Source organism: Gasterosteus aculeatus, chromosome 10 (assembly GCF_964276395.1).
Source record: "Gasterosteus aculeatus chromosome 10, fGasAcu3.hap1.1, whole genome shotgun sequence".
In the NCBI taxonomy this organism is placed as follows: domain Eukaryota; kingdom Metazoa; phylum Chordata; class Actinopteri; order Perciformes; family Gasterosteidae; genus Gasterosteus; species Gasterosteus aculeatus.
Genome location: NC_135697.1, coordinates 9,627,295 through 9,645,984, shown reverse-complemented (window position 1 = coordinate 9,645,984; position 18,690 = coordinate 9,627,295). Strand labels below are relative to the sequence as shown.

At 39.8% G+C, this 18,690-nt stretch overlaps 2 protein-coding genes and 1 pseudogene across 6 annotated transcripts; all 3 read left to right on the top strand.

Annotated features, from left to right (window-relative positions):
* The first annotated feature begins 1,158 nt into the window (after positions 1–1,158).
* Positions 1,159–3,021, top strand: LOC144383571 (uncharacterized). The gene is made up of 2 exons (XM_078081582.1): positions 1,159–1,458; positions 1,639–3,021. Exons 1-2 carry the CDS (start codon positions 1,287–1,289, stop codon positions 2,799–2,801), a joined length of 1,335 nt encoding a protein of 444 aa, XP_077937708.1. The 5' UTR covers positions 1,159–1,286; the 3' UTR covers positions 2,802–3,021.
* A 1,396-nt stretch (positions 3,022–4,417) lies between these two features.
* On the top strand, positions 4,418–9,375 carry LOC120827068 (uncharacterized; annotated as a pseudogene). The gene is made up of 2 exons (XR_013451014.1): positions 4,418–4,692; positions 7,410–9,375. The product of XR_013451014.1 is annotated as an uncharacterized LOC120827068 (transcript).
* A 4,128-nt stretch (positions 9,376–13,503) lies between these two features.
* LOC144383573 (uncharacterized) lies at positions 13,504–16,006 on the top strand. Of its 4 annotated transcripts, none has more exons than XR_013451010.1 (5): positions 13,504–13,644; positions 14,591–14,631; positions 14,843–14,899; positions 15,032–15,191; positions 15,342–16,006. XR_013451010.1 is itself a non-coding variant. In XM_078081587.1 (5 exons), the coding sequence occupies exons 1-5, from the start codon at positions 14,014–14,016 to the stop codon at positions 15,507–15,509; spliced, it is 462 nt and encodes a 153-aa protein (XP_077937713.1). In that variant the 5' UTR covers positions 13,684–14,013; the 3' UTR covers positions 15,510–16,006. The 4 variants fall into 4 exon arrangements, 2 of the variants coding, with proteins under 2 accessions (XP_077937713.1, XP_077937712.1); XM_078081587.1 differs by lacking the exon at positions 13,504–13,644 and adding an exon at positions 13,684–14,049; XM_078081586.1 differs by lacking the exon at positions 13,504–13,644 and having other exon boundaries at positions 14,322–14,631.
* The last annotated feature ends 2,684 nt before the right edge of the window (positions 16,007–18,690 follow it).

Below are 18,690 nucleotides of genomic sequence, written 5' to 3'. Positions count from 1 at the left end.
ACTTGTGCACTGCTGTCTTGTCTGTCTACTGTCGCGCACCAACCGCCAAGACAAATTCCTTGTATGTTTGGCATATTTTGGTAATAAATGTTTCCTGATTCCTGATCAGAGGATAAACCAAGCCGTGAAGTCCAAGGAATTATCTGTAGACCTCCAAGACAGAATTGTATTGAGCCACAGATCTGGCGAAGGGTACAGAAATATTTCAGCAGCATTGAAAGACTTTCAATGCTCTTGTATCCAGCAGAACCATCAAGAATCTTGAAGTTTTCTTCGACCAGGATACGTCCTTCAACGCACATAAAAAGAAGACTTCAAGGACTGCCTTTTTTAATCTACGTAATATATCGAAAATCAGGAACTTCCTGTCTCAAAGTGATGCAGAAAGATTCGTTCTTGCGTTTGTTACTTCTAGACTGGATTACTGTAATTCTTTGTTACCAGGGTGCTCTTGTAAATCTCTTAAGCCTCTCCAGTTGATTCAGAAGGCTGCAGCATGTATATTAACAAGAGCTAAGAAAAGGGATCATATTACTCCTGTATTAACTTCTCTGCATTGGCTCCCTGTTAAATCAAGAATATAATTTCAGGTACTTCTCCTCACCTACAAGGCACTTGTTGGTGAGGCACCGTCTTATCTTAAAGAACTCGTAATGCCGTATTGCCCTACAAGGCAGCTGCGCTCCATAGATGCTGGGTTACTTGTTGTTCCTAGGGTCTTAAAAAGCACGATGGGAGTCAGAGCCTTCAGTGATCAAGCTTCTCTTTTGTGGAAGCAGCATCCACTTTCAGTCTGGGGGGCAGATTTGGTCAGCTCTTTTAGGATGAAGCTTAAAACTGTCCTCTTTGATGTTGCTTACAGTTACAGCTGGCTCAGGTTTGCCCGGACCAGCCCTTAGTTAAGCTGCTTTAGGCCTAGACTGCCGGGGAGTGTTCACTTTCCCATTAAATTGTATTATCTTTACTCAGAAGGGTAATACAATAGAAAACTTGTGTCCTAAAGCTGTATTTAATGGGGAAAAAATCACGTAAGTGCACTGTGTAATGAAACTGCTACTCAAACTACACACTCCTGTACAGTAGGTGGCGGTATGCATCATTTCATGTTGATTTCGACCCGGTAATCCAATTAATAGAGGAAGAAAAAGGCCGCTGACCGGCGATCATAGTAAGAAAAGGAACCTTAATGTGACTGATGTCTGCAGTCGGAACTTTAAAGTGTGACACCCAGCCGTTGCTTCGTCTTGGCGGTGCAGATAATTCATTTAATCGGTAATTAAGCTACAATGTCTTCAGTTGAGAATTTGAGAGAGTTTGTCAACGAGCGACTATCTGCTGCTGCTGAAGAAATATTCGGAGTTTTTAAAAGAACCGTCGTCGAGTACCAGGAAGAGATCGACCGGCAGCGCAGACTGTTGGATGTTTTATGGAAACCCGAAGTGAGATTACACAGGATAGGTGAGTACAACTTTCTTAAAGAAAACTCTGTTGTCTAAAGCAATAAAGACGAGGTTGTTCAAACCAACGTGTTCTTTAACTTACTAAAAGCACAGTAGGACACGTGATGTTTATGGTTTATAAACACACGTTGTATTTATACGCTCAACCGTTTGTTTTATATTCCTTTTGTCCCTCCAGAGCTCCCACAGTCACGTGTCTGTAAGGAGGAGCAGCTTGAACCGAAGCAGGAGGCCTTTACGTTGACTCCTACTTGTGAGGAAAGAGGCCACGGTGAAGATCAACTTCTGGACTCGTGTACTGATGAAGCTGAGAGTGTGGTACAGGAAACATCTCTAGAATACATTTCAGTTGAAAGCACCGCTGTAGTTGAACTAAACAATGACCACCAGCTTCTCTCTCACAATCCTCATAAATCTGATGGCCGAGATCAGAAAGGAGTAAAACTTAGTTTAACATCAAACAAGGAACCAGCTCCTTTGGATGAGAAGCCGTTTTTGCGAGATTGTGGGAAATACTTTCAACTTAAAAATAGCTTGTTGGGCCACGTGAGAAGAACCCACAGAGTTGATGAACCATATGTATGCAACACCTGTGGGAAAAGATTCCCTCATGAATCAGTACTCAAGGCCCATAAAAGAGTCCATAGTGATGAGAAACCCTTTTCTTGTGAACTATGTGGAAAAGAATTCAGATATAATAGTGATTTAAAAGCCCACATGAAAGTTCACAATGGGGAAAGGCCGTATTCCTGCACCACCTGTGGGAAAACGTTCTCTCGGCCATCACATTTAAAGGCTCATATAAGACTTCATAGTGGGGAGAAGCCATTTTCCTGCATCACCTGTGGGAAAACATTCACTCAGAAATCACAATTGAAGTGTCATACATCAACCCACACAGGGGAAAGGCCGTATTCTTGCAACACCTGTGGGAAAAGATTCTCTTATGAATCAGTACTCAAGGCCCATAAAATAGTCCACAGTGAAGAGAAACCCTTTTCTTGCAAAACATGTGGAAAATATTTCAAATGTAGTTATAGCTTAAAAGCCCACATGAAAGTTCACAATGGGGAAAGGCCGTATTCCTGCACCACCTGTGGGAAAACATTCACTCGGTCATCAAATTTGAAGTCTCATGTAAGAACCCATAGTGGGGAGAAGCCACATTCCTGCACCACCTGTGGGAAAAAATTCACTCGGTCATCAAATTTGAAGTCTCATATAAGAATTCATAGTGGGGAGAGGCCATATTCCTGCATCACCTGCGGGAAAACATTCTCTCGGACAGCACGTTTAAAGCGTCACGTAAGAATCCACACTGGGGAGAAGCCATATTCCTGAAATCACTACTGAAGTTCATTCAAGAATCCACACTGGGGAAAGGCCCTATTCTTGCAATCCATTCACTCACAAAGAACATTTGGAGTCTCATAAGAATTCGAAATGGGGAGACGTCATATTCCTGTAAAAAATATACGAAAGAGGTTTCAAAAATTCTAGTAACTTAGTTTTTCTCAGTTGCTTTATTACATTTCTCAGATTAAAATTTAAATGATCAAAACTACCTGTTCAATCTTTACATCATTATGTCATGTGTGCACATCAAAAAAGCGGTTTCTTGTTTCTTTGAACTGTCTAATTGTCCACATGAGAAGAAGGGTGAAACGTCCTAGATGCAACTCCTGTGAGGAAATAGTCTGAGCAATTTTTAAGATTGAAAAGGCTTTGAAGCTTTCTATAAGGACACAACACAAATGCTGCATTTGAAAGAAACATCTTTTCAGTAATCTCTTCTGACAGGCATAACCATCCAGCCGAAACCCGACTGGATGAGCGCTCAATCTCATGAATACTTCCAAATTAAGTTACTTTACCGTAATCCCCCAAATTTTAAGATTAAGTGAACATATCCTCCAAATGTTTAACATGGTTTTGTTTTTATACAGATTGACATTAATTATACATATATAAATACACATATATAATGTATTAACATATATATATATATATATAATGTATTTAATATATATTTCTTACTGTACATATCTGTTTACTTATTACACTTTACATATGCACATACTCTGCACTTTTTGCTTTTTTGCACTTCTGGTTGGAGGCTAAACTGCATTTCGTTGCCTCAGTACTTGTACTCTGCAATGACAATAAAGTTGAATCTAATCATTATATATATATATATAAATATATATATATAATATATATATATATATGTATGTGTATATATATGTATATATACATACGTATATATATATATACTATATATATATATATATATGTATATATATATATATGTATATGTATACATATATATATATGTATATATATATATATACACATACATATATATATATATATACACATACATATATATATATATATATATACACATACATATATATATATATATATATATATACACATACATATATATATATATACACACACACATATATATATACACACATATATATATCTACACACATCATTAACGTCAATCTGAGAAAATGTCCTGCAATAAAACTGATAAAGCTTCAAGTGATGTTCGCTCATGATTTCGTCCTGCCTGAGCTCTGGCATGTTGGGTGAAGCTGCAGAGTTCTGGAGAGGAACTTCCAGCAACAAAGGTGCTGTATGAATGCTGGGAATACATCCAAAGTAAAGGCAAAGGGTTTGGTTGGACTATCAGTACAGCAGCCAAAGAATGCGGTTTAAAGGCGTTACAGTGTGGTCCCAATGCAATGTGGGGAAATCTTTCTCCTTGGAAGAACACAACAATTACCAGCTAACGATGTTGATTTAACACTCAAAGTCCACACTCCTGTACAGTAGGTGGCGGTATGCATCTATTCAAGTTGTTTGCGACCCGCTAATCCAATTAATAGAGGAAGAAAAAGGCAGCTGACCGGCGATCATAGTAAGAAGCGGAACCTTAATGTGACTGAGGTCTGCAGTCGGAACTTTAAAGTGTGACACCCAGCCGTTGCTTTGTCTTGTGGCAGTGCAGATAATTCATTTAACTAACTACGGCTTGTAATTAAGCAACAATGTCTTCAGTTGAGAATTTGAGAGAGTTTGTCAACGAGCGACTATCTGCTGCTGCTGAAGAAATATTCGGAGTTTTTAAAAACCGTCGTCGAGTACCAGGAGGAGATCGACCGGCAGCGCAGACTGTTGGATGTGTTTTGGAAACCCGAAGTGAGATTACACAGGATAGGTGAGTACAACTTTGTTAAAAAAACTCATTTGTCTAAAGCAGCTGTTCCTAAACTCAAGAATTCCGCGGCCCACTTTAATATCTGAATCTTTTGCGGCCCACCGAAACCTTTAATCACAACTCTGATCGAAACATAAACTAGGGATGATTAAATGACCATATGAATTTAATTTTGATTCAAAATGTATTAACCGACAATGTATGTTTTGTATACCATTTTCTCCGGAGCTCATGGGCCGTGTTTTCCGCACAATAAGGCGCATAAGATACTGCAGTCTATCAGATACTGTCAAAATTCGAGAGCGCAAATCAGGTTGATGCGCGCGCGTAAATCAAACATCCGCCAGCAAAAGTCCGTCTCGTGCGAGGTATTTGCTAGTCTTGTTCCCTCCGACCCTCCTGCTTCGACGCTTGTGTCGAAATATGAACCAGTGCAAGGCGAACGTATCGGTGCTCGGTTCGTTCGCTGCTGATCACGTGATCAGTGACGTCCGAAGCTTCGTTCCGGCGCACAGTCACGTGACCGCTTCGATTTGATTCAATGGGCTGGAAACAGGGTTCGGGCTTGTCGGTTTGATAGTCAGTGTTGTTGTAGTAGTCGTAGCAAAGAGCAAATTTACAATGGAACCTGTGGCAAAGAGAGGTCGCTCCGAGATGTGGGAGCACTTCAATTTGATTTCCTCTGACACGGTTAGCAATAGGCAGGCAAAGTCTGTCATTTATACTGTGTAATTATGGATTTTTATTTTTATTGTGGAGACCACCCGATATTTGGCTGAGCCAAACATTCCACGGAGTGAAGACCCGCTAAAATATTGGGTCAAACACAAACATGTGTACCCACATCTATTTGTATTAGCACGTAATCTTATGAGCATTCCTGCCTCATCGTGCCGCGTGAGCGCCTTTTTTCTAAAGCTGGGGAAACGGTATCTAAGAAACCGACTCCACCCCAATACTGTGAAGAAAATAGTTTCTCAATAAAAAATCAATAACAATGCCCCATCCCATGTGTCCACAAGCACCTCAATATCCTGTCATAAAAAACCTGTCCAAAAGCACAATCACTGCCCCTTAAAAACTGACCTTTCCTCTATAAATCACTTCCCACATTCCACATTCAAACAATTCACCTAAGTCCCTATGACTGCCATGAACTGCACATGCAGTAGGAAGCACTTGCTGGTGTTTTAAATTATATTACCTACATATATATATATATTTCTATTCATTATTCTCCTAGTATGTTTGTTCCACTTCTTGCCAATGTACAGAGAATTGAAATACACAAACAAGGACACAATTCAAACCTAAAAAACAATAGTTTTATTCATATAGGAATCCATGTATTTATTAGATGATTTATTGGTTCAACTTTTCATAATCATGTTCAACCCACAGAGACTGGGCCAAAATATACTGGTAGGCTATGCGAAACATGCACTATGGGTTTTCAACAGCAGAGGTCATCATAGAGTTTGCGATGCATTGAATGCATGAACCTTTTCACGATACAATTGGCTGGAAAGCTTCACTTTGCCATCACTAGTATTTGCTCGCTTGCGAGACGTGAACTTCGTTGCTCGAGGGAGGAGAATCTCTGCTCGCGCTCGAAGGAGTTTTCTACGCGCTCGGTGTTCGTTCTGACAGTGAGGGGGCGGAGCCAGTCACATGGTCTGTACACCTGATTAGTTACAAACCCCGTCTTTGGATTGGCCGGAGCGATGCATTCACACAACTATAGAAGCCCATTTCCGCACTGAAGAAAGGGGATAGAAAGTCGAAATTATGAGATACAACGTTGTCAAAACACAAACGACACCTTTATGTAACCGTAGTGGACTGGAAGATGACAACCAGCTACAACCATCATTTACCATCATTACCGGCACATTAAGACCAATGCGTCCAGCTCGCAGACCGGCTGGTGATTTGCCGCCGTAGCAGTCAAACGTTTGGCGATGGGGGATGTGGGATGTGTCGGTGTTTTCAGGGTCCGATCGATACTGCGAGATGCGTCCGCTCCCGCCGCCCCCCTCGCCATCCACGACTTAAATCTCCGGCTGCTCTCCAGCCACGCCGCCTACCAAGGGCTCCTTTTAGAATACCTTATTTCCCCGTTAAGATGGTTCAGCTACTGTAATGAAAAGGGCACCGTCTCTCGCTCTTTAATCTCATTATGTGCTCGTCAAGAACGACAGCTTTGTTTCTCCGACGCGCCCTGAAACAAGCTCCGAATCTCACGCGCTTGAGCGCCGCTCAGCGTCTCGCCGTCAGACGAGCTTTAGCATGTTTGGCAGAGCGCCTTGCGCGCCGTGTACAACCAGTATGGATCAACCATTAACCAATCTGTTCGTTTAAATTGTTTTTGCTTCATCAATTAATTTTTCACATAACTAATGTGCCGAATCATACATATTTTTATATTCATTTCAAACTTTTCAAAATTGAAAATTAAAACCTTTTTATTCATTTATTGTAAACGACCTCTCGCGGCCCACCTGCAGTACCTTGGTGGCCCACCAGGGGGCCGCGGCCCACGCTTTGGGAATCGCTGGTCTAAAGCAATAAAGATGAGACATTATTCACGTTTTTTCAAACCAACGTGTTCTTTAACTTACTAATAGAACAGTAGGACACGTGATGTTTATGGTTTATAAACACTCGTTGTATTTATACGCTCAAACGTTTGTCTTCTATTCCTTTTGTCCCTCCAGAGCTCCCACAGTCACGTGTCTGTAAGGAGGAGGAGCTTCTCTCTGACCAGCAGCTCTGTCTCCAGGAGAGGAAGCCCAGTCTGGACCAAGAGGACCCAGATCCTCCAGAGATTAAAGAGGAACAGGAGGAACTCTGCACCAGTCCAGAGGGAGAGCAGCTTGAACTGAAGCAGGAGGCCTTTACGTTGACTCCTACTTGTGAGGAAAGAGGCCACGGTGAAGATCAACTTCTGGACTCGTGTACTGATGAAGCTGAGAGTGTGGTACAGGAAACATCTCTAGAATACATTTCAGTTGAAAGCACCGCTGTAGTTGAACTAAACAATGACCACCAGCTTCTCTCTCACAATCCTCATGAATCTGATGGCCGAGATCAGAAAGGAGTAAAACTTAGTTTAACATCAAACAAGGAACCAGCTCCTCCGAGTGAGAAGCGATTTTTGTGCAGAGATTGTGGGAAATACTTTCAACATAGAAAAAGCTTGTTGTGCCACATGAGAAGAACCCACAGAGTTGATCAACCATATGTATGCAACACCTGTGGGAAAAGATTCCCTCATGAATCAGTATTCAAGGCCCATAAAAGAGTCCATAGTGATAAGAAACCCTTTTCTTGTGAACCATGTGGAAAAGAATTCAGATATAATAGTGATTTAAAAGCCCACATGATTGTTCACACTGGGGAAAGGCCGTATTCCTGCACCACCTGTGGGAAAACGTTCTCTCGGTCATCACATTTAAAGGCTCATATAAGCATTCATAGTGGGGAGAAGCCATTTTCCTGCATCACGTGCGGGAAAACATTCACTCAGAAATCACAATTGAAGTATCATTTAAGAATTCATAGTGGGGAGAAGCCATATTCCTGCATCACCTGCGGAAAAACATTCGCTCGGACATCAGTGTTGAAGCGTCATATTAGAATCCACAGTGGGGAGAAGCCATATTCTTGTAGCACCTGTGGGAAAACATTCTCTCAGCCATCACATTTGAAGTATCATTTAAGAATTCATAGTGGGGAGAAGCCATATTCTTGTAGCACCTGTGGGAAAACATTCTCTCAGCCGTCACATTTGAAGTATCATTTAAGAATTCATAGTGGGGAGAAGCCATATTCCTGCATCACCTGCGGAAAAACATTCGCTCGGACATCAGTGTTGAAGCGTCATGTTAGAATCCACAGTGGGGAGAAGCCATATTCTTGCGTCACGTGCGGGAAAACATTCACTCAGAAATCTCAATTGAAGTGTCATACATCAATCCACACAGGGGAAAGGCCGCATTCTTGTAGCACCTGTGGGAAAACATTCTCTCAGCCATCACATTTGAAGTATCATTTAAGAATTCATAGTCGGGAGAAGCCATATTCTTGCGTCACGTGCGGGAAAACATTCACTTGGACAGCAGTGTTGAAGCGTCATATAAGAACCCACAAGGGGGAGACGTCTTAAAGTAAATATTTGGAGCAATTAAGATTTAAAAAGGCGTTGAAGCCTTCTATAAGAACGGAACATAAATGCTGCATTTGAGAGAAAAGTCTTTTGTCACTTGTTCGCTAGTGCACTTAATATTTTTTTATTTAACTTTATTGTCTTATTTTAAACTAATCCATAGCATTAGCATGTTATTTTACTTTATTACTCGTGCACTGCTGTCTTGTTGTCTATTGTTATACTGTCTACTGTCACGCACCAACCGCCAAGTCAAATTCCTTATATTTATGACATATTTTGGGAATAAATGTTTCCTGATTCCTGATTTTCATCAGCTAAATGATATGTAATGTAATAACAGTCATTAAATGTATATCATTTTTTGTCATCCCCCAAATCTTTGTTGCAGATTTAGGGAACATATCTTGCAAATGTTTTGAAATATATATTTGTCTATCTGACAAATTAATTGTCAATCTACAAAAAGTCCTGCAATAAAAATGATGGATCTCTTAAACTGATAAACCCTCAAATGATGTTCACTCGTGATTTCATCCTGCCTGAGTTTTTTTGTGGAAAGCAGTTTGAGAAAAAAGTCAAAAGAAAAGATCGACCTCCCAATCAAACATTTTCCACTTATGAAAAAGTTCAGAGGTATATTCATATACAGAGTAAAACTATTTGGGCTAAAATGAAAACTATTGTGTAGTACGTGGAAGACATCAACCAAATACCTGGTTGATTGTGGGATAATATTTGGAAACCCAACTTGCAGTTAAACAAGATACGTGTGTAAAATGTATTCTATAAAATACTGATATACAGTGCATCCGAAAAGTATTTACTGCGCTTCACTTTTTCCACATTTTATGTCAGTAGACTGTTTTGGCTCAACAAATGGCTCTTAACTGCATGTGCAGTTCGTTCAATGCATTGTATCAACAATTTTAGCTTTTTCTGGGACCGCAGGCATCTTTTTAAGACAAATGGACTTTGCCTAAATAAGATGGGAGCAAAGCTTTTCATTACCAACATGTTTTACATCATGCGTCATCCATCTGTCCCCACTGCCAAGGACACGAAACAAAAAGAGGAGCCCACAAAGAAGGAAGAGAAAACACAGCTTATCAGAAACGGCGAAGGAGGACCGCCATTGCCATCCCCCTCTAACCCTCCTTCCATTACGTGTGAGGATCCCTCTCCCACCCCCCCAGAGCCCCCATCCAGGTCCACGTCTCCCTCTTTCTCCCTCCCTTCAGTAAACCTTTCTCCCCCCTCCTCCCCCTTGGAGTTCCAAGAGTTACCCCCACTTACCCCCCGCCCTACTCCTATTTTTACTCCCTTAGATCGACCTCAGCGCCCTCCCCCCCAGCATCCACCTGCACCAGCTCATCTCAGCGGTGACGCCATCTTACGCCGATCTGCCCCCCCACCTCTACGAAGACGTGCTCCACCTCCACAAATCCATCCCAGCTGTGACGCTGCTCACTCCCCCCCCTTAGGCCCACCCCCTCCTCCTCCTGACAGCAGCCCTGAATATTACTGAGATAGAAAAGGGTTCAGCAGTAGACCGCATTATCAGCTGGACCCGAGGTCGCCTACGTCAAAACATGGCACCTTCTGCATTCCCGTTGTGACCACCAAGAGAGTGAACATTGCGAAACTTAGACACACTGCTAATCTAACAAATCTCATTCCTATTCTCTCCAGCTCAAAGTCAACCCCAAAGCCTGTGAATAACACCATTAGGATGGCTCTGCTTAATGTTAGGTCTCTTAATAACAAATCGTTTTTAGTCAATGATTTTATTACCACTTCTAAACTTGATTTGATGTTTTTAACTGAAACATGGCTAGAACAAAATAATAGTGCAAGCATTCTGATTGAGGCAGCACCCCCCAACTATAACTTTATTGATGTGTGTAGATCTGGAAAAAGAGGTGGAGGGGGTTGCTGCTATATTTAAAAATATATTTCTGGGGAAACAGATGTCACTTAGTGATTTTCCATCATTTGAATATCTTTGTGTTGTATTGAAAGGTTCTCCCAGAGTTCTCCTGTTAATTATTTACAGGCCACCTAAATATTCTGCACATTTTTTCGATGATTTTACTGAATTATTGTCTAGCATTTCTACCGACTTTGACTGTCTAGTTATAACTGGTAACTTTAATTTTCGACGATTTGAATGACAAGGGTGCAAAATAACTTTTGACTATTTTAGACACATTTGAACTGTCTCAACATGTGAAAGAGGCTACTCATTGTCAGGGACACACCCTGGACCTGATTATCACAAAAGGTCTCATTGTTTCGGATGTTTTTGTGACTGATCCCTCATTGTCTGACCACTTCTGTGTTTTCTTTAATATTTCTTTCATTCCTGACACACAATCAGATTCAAAAACTGTCAAAAAACGGTACATCAATGAACATACTAATGTACTCTTTAAAAATGTCATCTCCTCGTTACCTCCTCTAATCCCATGCCATGCTGATAATCTTGTAAACAACTTTAATTCCAAAATTTTGAATGTTATAGATGACATTGCACCTGTTACGGTGAAAACCAGCTCTAGTAAGCAAAAGGCACCCTGGAGAAAAGCTGCTGTTGTAACAGCCCAGAGAAGAGAGTGCAGGAAGGCTGAACAAATCTGGCGGAATACAAAACTTCACATTCACCATGACATCTATAAAGAGCGCCTCCGGGCCTACAATTTAGACTTAAAAAGTGCTAGGGAAACATTCTTCTCCAACATCATCAACAACAACACTAATAAGGCAAAAAACCCTATTTGAAACTGTTGACAGACTCACCAACCCCCCGACACAAATACCACCTGAACTCCATTCCACACAGAAATGCAACGAGTTTGCGTTCTTTTATACTGATAAAATTGAAGGCATCAGACGCGCCATTAATATCTCAAACAAAAATGTTGGATCACCACCCTATTTAGGTAAAAGTAACACAGCAATGATGACAAGCTTTAATGCCATAGACTCTCAAACTCTAGTGGAAACGGTGACAAATTTAAAACCATCCACCTGCTGTCTTGATGCTCTACCTACCAACTTTTTTAAGAATGTTTTTGACTGCCTAGCAACAGACATATTGCAAATAGTTAATAACTCTATTCAGACAGGCCATTTCCCAAAAGCTTTCAAAACTGCAGTTATTAAACCTCTCCTAAAAAAGCGGAGCCTAGATGCCTCTGTTATCAACAACTACAGACCAATTTCAAATCTACCTTTCATAAGTAAAATAATTGAGAAAGTTGTCCTACAACAACCTAATCACTTCCTGGCTTCAACTGGCTGCCACGACAACTTCCAGTCAGGATTTCGACCTCTTCATAGCACCGAGACGGCCCTTATTAAAGCTGTAAATGACATCCGTCTTAACACAGACTCTGGCAAAACTTCAATATTAATGCTATTAGACCTCAGTGCTGCATTTGATACTGTCGACCACTCAATACTTTTGGACAGGTTGGAAAACTGGGTGGGGCTCTCAGGCACAGTCTTAAGCTGGTTCAGGTCATATCTACAAGACAGGAACTATTTTGTTTCCATTGGTGACTTCGTATCAGAAACAACCGACGTAACGTGTGGAGTCCCCCAAGGTTCGATCTTAGGGCCGACTTTTTTCAACATCTACATGCTCCCACTAGGACAAATCATGCAAAGAAATAAAATTGACCACCATTGCTACGCTGATGACACCCAAATCTATGTAGCGCTATCACCAAACGACTATCGCCCCATAGATCTTCTGTGCCAGTGCATTGAGCAAATCAAAGACTGGATGTGTCAAAATTTCCTACAACTAAATGAAGACAAAACTGAGATCATTGTATTTGGTGCTAAAAAAGAAAGGTTTAAAGTTACCCAACACCTTCACTCTCTGTCCCTGAAAACATCAAATAAAGCCAGAAATCTGGGGGTTATTATGGATTCAGATTTACACTTGGAGAGTCACATCAAATCAGTAACAAAATCGGCCTACTACCACCTCAAAAATGTCGCACGACTTAGATGGCTCATGTCAGCTCAAGACTTAGAAACACTTGTAAATGCCTTTATAACTAGTACACTGTAAATCCAAACATCCTATTTAATTAAAAATAGTAAATTGACTTAAATTAGTTTTATGAAATTGCTATTAACACTCACTTTTAGTAAGTTACTTGTAATTTATGGTTGGAAAATCTCACCAGCTCAGTCTGCTTGAGTTGGATTAATTTAGAAAAAGTAAGTTTTTGATAATTGTGCTTTTTTCCTGTGTTGGAATGTAGCTAAGTACATTTACTCAATACTGCATGAAAGTACAAAGTACTTGAGGTTTTTTTCATATTACTTTGTACTTTTATTCCACTACATTTTTAGAGGGAAACCATATATGTTTTACATCACTGCATATGTAATAATATAGGTGATATATAATAATAATAACCACAAGAGACATTTTCCTCTATTGAGTATGCTACTTTTTACTTTTAATAGTTCAAGTATTTCTTTTTGTGGTCATATGTTTTTACTTAATTAAAATTTTCACTGCAGGACGTGTACTTGTATTGTAACGGAGTAGTTTCACGGAGTGGTAGAAGTACTTTTGCTTTTTTTTTTTTTTTCAAACTATCGGCGCAAATCCGTCCTCTCTCCACGTGACGGTCCGTGCCCGCAACGACCAACGCGGAGCTGAACTTATTAGAGGAGCTGGACCATATGAGCTGCACCTAATCTCTGCACCGGCACTTTGCACCGTTTATCAGCATTATTGTGCTTGACACGCTCATTTGGTGAGTAATATTTGACTCTTGTTTAGACCGTTTCTTTCTGTAAGTAAGCGCCATGTTTTTCGTGCTTGCTAGTAGCCTAATGATGTGTGTAGTAATGTCGGCTAACGCTAGCTGGTAACGTTGGATGAAGCTTGGTCGATGCTGTATTATTTTTTCTATATTTTCTTCATCAGTGTCATCAGTTGTAAATAGGGAACATTAAGGACTGTCACGTTAAAGTTGAGGAGAAACGTTAGTGTAACGGTTGCGGGCGTGCTGTCACGTGCATGAACACACCTGCTGTCGGAGAAGATTTTTTTTTCTGAGACCAATGATTTATTGAGTACTGACTCCCGATGAGAGACTGATTCCGGCGGTTTGTGAGTTTCCATGAACAGGAGGACATTCACATGGCAGAACACCAGAGCAAGTCTTGATATATCATTTTAGTTTAAGCTAGCCTGCTAGGTTTGGCACTATGCTAACTTAGCTAAATTTAGCCACCAAAAAAGCAGTCTGTGCTTGTCAAAGACAGTGGGTGACTGGGAATATCACCACAGTCAAATAGGGAACGTATACTCAGTGGCCTAAGTTATTCTTTAAGGTCATGTTGTCTAGAATATGTACATTATAATACTGTATTTGTGGGTAATAGGCCTATGATACAGTTTTTACTTGTACTGGACTCAAGATGTTTGTGCGTTGTGGTCAGCTTTGGTTGTGTTAAATTGTTCTATTCTTTTTAACTGTCCCCTTACAGGCTCAGGCATATAGTGATCAATCCACAGTTCCCTTAATGTCCAGCCACATAATTGAGTTGTTTATCATTTACCTTTTGTACTGCAGTGTTCATTTGGTAGCTGACAATTAGATACATCTGGTATTTCAAATCTGATACTGCATGTTAATGTGTTTTCATTCTATTTTGCTGGCCTTGATGTTAAACTTATCTTTTCTTACCTTTCAGATTTTTAAGAAGACAAAAAAAACTTCCTATGCAGTGGACGTGTAAGTACTGCACATTTTGTGCTGAAAAGAGGGGCTATTTACTTAAGCGTAATGCATGGGTGCCACACCCGAATATCACCACTACCATGCCTTCATAAGGAGTGCCTGTGCACATTTAAATCTTTCAATGCACTCAAAGTCCACTTATCAACATGGCACACTCAAAAGGACCTAAGGAACATGAGTGAAACTGCTTTTCATTGTAAAAAAGGAGCCTGCTGTACACAACATGGTTGAACGATGGCCAGCACTCTTCACAGAGCGACAGGTAAGATATTTTTGTTCTCAACCAATAAAATAATGCCAGTCAAAAATACATTTAAGATGTGTGGCTAAAAATCCAAATACAGTTGAAATGTTAACAACTCTCCATCCCTACCCACCCCTCTCTACTTTTTAGGGTGTTTGCCGAGTTTAATCAAATTGGCAGTAAGAATCTTGAGGGAGACTTCTTTGAGGCTCTGGACCAGTACACCCCGCGGCTCATAGACATTTTCAAAACAAAAAAAGGAACTGTTGGCCGGAAACTCATTGAGCTGATGCAGCACATGAGCTGGATGGTAAGTAGGTTAATTTTGCTTTTGATCTGTATACTTCATCAATCAAGTTCTAAATGAGATGATCCAGACCAACCTGTTCTATTTTCTGTTGGACCTGTGCGTTTGCCAAATAACTCGGTTAACTGGTCTTTTCTCACTCTGTATCATTAGACACCAGACGTGACAGTACTTCGCTCTGTTGTCCCCAAAGGCATTTTGATGCCCAAAATGCTTTGCAAAGACTCTCAACTTCATTCAGACTGTGATGCTTGGACTGGGAAAGAAAAACCTCCCACCAAAACTGTTAACTCTGAAGAACAGTCTCCGGGATTAGACTAGTAAAGAGCTAAATCAGCTGTCAGCAATTTAAAAGTTATAATAATGTTCTCCTGTTATTAGATAAAGTTTGATGCTTTCATGCAACTCGTTTATCTTAATAAAATAAAAAAAAATCATTCAAGTCTGTACCATGTTATGCTGGTATGCTAATGGAGGAAATAGTGCCACTGAAGTCCTGTATTTATCAGGTGTTGACCTGTTTAATATTGTGAGACTGTTACATGCATAGAATTAGTTCACAAAAATGTGGCGTCCATGTCATGGTACACAGTCCAATCAAAACACAAGTTATAAGTTATTTGTCTGCTGTTTCAATTCTTGGGAACAGAACACCGCTGAATAATAGTAATTTTATTTATTATTGTAAGGTTATTACATGAGTAAATGTTATATTGGAGAATTGGAATCAGAAGTAATAACAATGTCAAATGTTTTTTGTTCAGCCTAGACCTGTAAATGATGCAATTTTTTTTTTTTAATAAATGCATCTGAATCAACCCAGAGTGTTCTTTTAAAGTATACTGTTGTGGTGTTTTTGCCTTTATTAGGTAACAACAGCTAAAAATAGATAAGAAATAGGAGAGAGAGAGAGAGAGAGAGAGAGAGAGAAAAGGGACAAGGACCCATTCAAGAAAATTAGTTTGTTTAATTTAAGTGAACTCAAAAAATGAGTGAGTAGTAAGTTATTTAGTAATTAGGTATTTAGTAATTCTAAGTGGGGTTAAATTTGTATCAAGCAGTCCAGACAAAATGAAAAAATTAAGTTAACACTAACCATTGTTATTAAGTTACATGAACTTAATTTTTTTGTTTTAGTTGTACTACTTGATTTAGTACTGCACACTTAAAATGAACAAGCTTTTCTAACTCACTAATCTTAAGACTACTGAGCTTAATTTTTTTGAGGCAACGAGTTTGCATACTTTTTTTAAGTACGGTCAACTAATTAGATTTTACAGTGTAGGCTAGACTATTGTAATGGTCTCCTTGCAGGTCTTCCAAAATATGTGAGCACATTACACCAATTCTTAAATCCTTACATTGGCTCCCAGTATGTCAGAGAATTAATTTTAAAATCCTACTGCTCACATATAAATCACTACATGGTTTAGGGCCAAAGTATATCACTGATATGCTTCCACTACATAAGCCTTCAAGATCATTAAGATCTTCTGACACCAATCTGTTAGTGATTCCCAGAGTAAATACAAATCATGGGAAAGCAACCTTTAGTTACTACGCAACAAACAGCTGGAATAAACTTCCTGAAGATTTAAGACTCGCCCCAACTCTGACCACGTTTAAAACAAGACTGAAAACTTTTATGTTCAGCTTCGCCTTCTGCTAAATTTTACCTACATTGCACTTTTAACCTCTGCTTTTAATTAAACAATTTAAATAAGATTTTAATTTATAATTGTATTTGCTGTTTTTAATTGTCTTTTAATTCCTGCATTTTATTTCACTTTATTGTATGAAATGTTATAATGTGAAGCACTTTGAGTCTGCCTTGTGTATGTAAAGTGCTATACAAATAACATTGCCTTGCCTTGCCTTACAGCCTTATTCCAAAATGAATTAAATTCATTATTTTCCTCAACATTCTACACACAACAACCCATAATGACAAAGTGAAAACTTTTTTGCAAATTTTTGCAAATCTGTTAAAAATAAAGAACGAACAAACATAACATGTACATAAGGATTCACAGCCTTTGCCGTGACGCTCAAAATGTAGCTCAGGTGCATCCTGTTTCCACTGATCATCCTTAAAATGTTTCTACAACTTGATTGGAGTCCACCTGTGCTGAATTCAGTTGATTGGACATGATTGAGAAAGGCACACACCCGTCTATAAGGTATCACGGTTGGCAGTGCATATCCTATACATACTTTGTCGTCACTCGTCACTTTGTTACTTGTTCGTTGGTGCAACTTTTTTAATATTTAAAATGTTTAACTTTATTGCCTTGTTTTATCCTAACCCATAGCCTTATTCTACTAACCCATTGCATTAGCATTTCATTTTACTTTATTTTATTACTTGTGCACTGCTGTCTTGTCTGTCTACTGTCGCGCACCAACCGCCAAGACAAATTCCTTGTATGTTTGGCATATTTTGGTAATAAATGTTTCCTGATTCCTGATCAGAGGATAAACCAAGCCGTGAAGTCCAAGGAATTATCTGTAGACCTCCAAGACAGAATTGTATTGAGCCACAGATCTGGCGAAGGGTACAGAAATATTTCAGCAGCATTGAAAGACTTTCAATGCTCTTGTATCCAGCAGAACCATCAAGAATCTTGAAGTTTTCTTCGACCAGGATACGTCCTTCAACGCACATAAAAAGAAGACTTCAAGGACTGCCTTTTTTAATCTACGTAATATATCGAAAATCAGGAACTTCCTGTCTCAAAGTGATGCAGAAAGATTCGTTCTTGCGTTTGTTACTTCTAGACTGGATTACTGTAATTCTTTGTTACCAGGGTGCTCTTGTAAATCTCTTAAGCCTCTCCAGTTGATTCAGAAGGCTGCAGCATGTATATTAACAAGAGCTAAGAAAAGGGATCATATTACTCCTGTATTAACTTCTCTGCATTGGCTCCCTGTTAAATCAAGAATATAATTTCAGGTACTTCTCCTCACCTACAAGGCACTTGTTGGTGAGGCACCGTCTTATCTTAAAGAACTCGTAATGCCGTATTGCCCTACAAGGCAGCTGCGCTCCATAGATGCTGGGTTACTTGTTGTTCCTAGGGTCTTAAAAAGCACGATGGGAGTCAGAGCCTTCAGTGATCAAGCTTCTCTTTTGTGGAAGCAGCATCCACTTTCAGTCTGGGGGGCAGATTTGGTCAGCTCTTTTAGGATGAAGCTTAAAACTGTCCTCTTTGATGTTGCTTACAGTTACAGCTGGCTCAGGTTTGCCCGGACCAGCCCTTAGTTAAGCTGCTTTAGGCCTAGACTGCCGGGGAGTGTTCACTTTCCCATTAAATTGTATTATCTTTACTCAGAAGGGTAATACAATAGAAAACTTGTGTCCTAAAGCTGTATTTAATGGGGAAAAAATCACGTAAGTGCACTGTGTAATGAAACTGCTACTCAAACTACACACTCCTGTACAGTAGGTGGCGGTATGCATCATTTCATGTTGATTTCGACCCGGTAATCCAATTAATAGAGG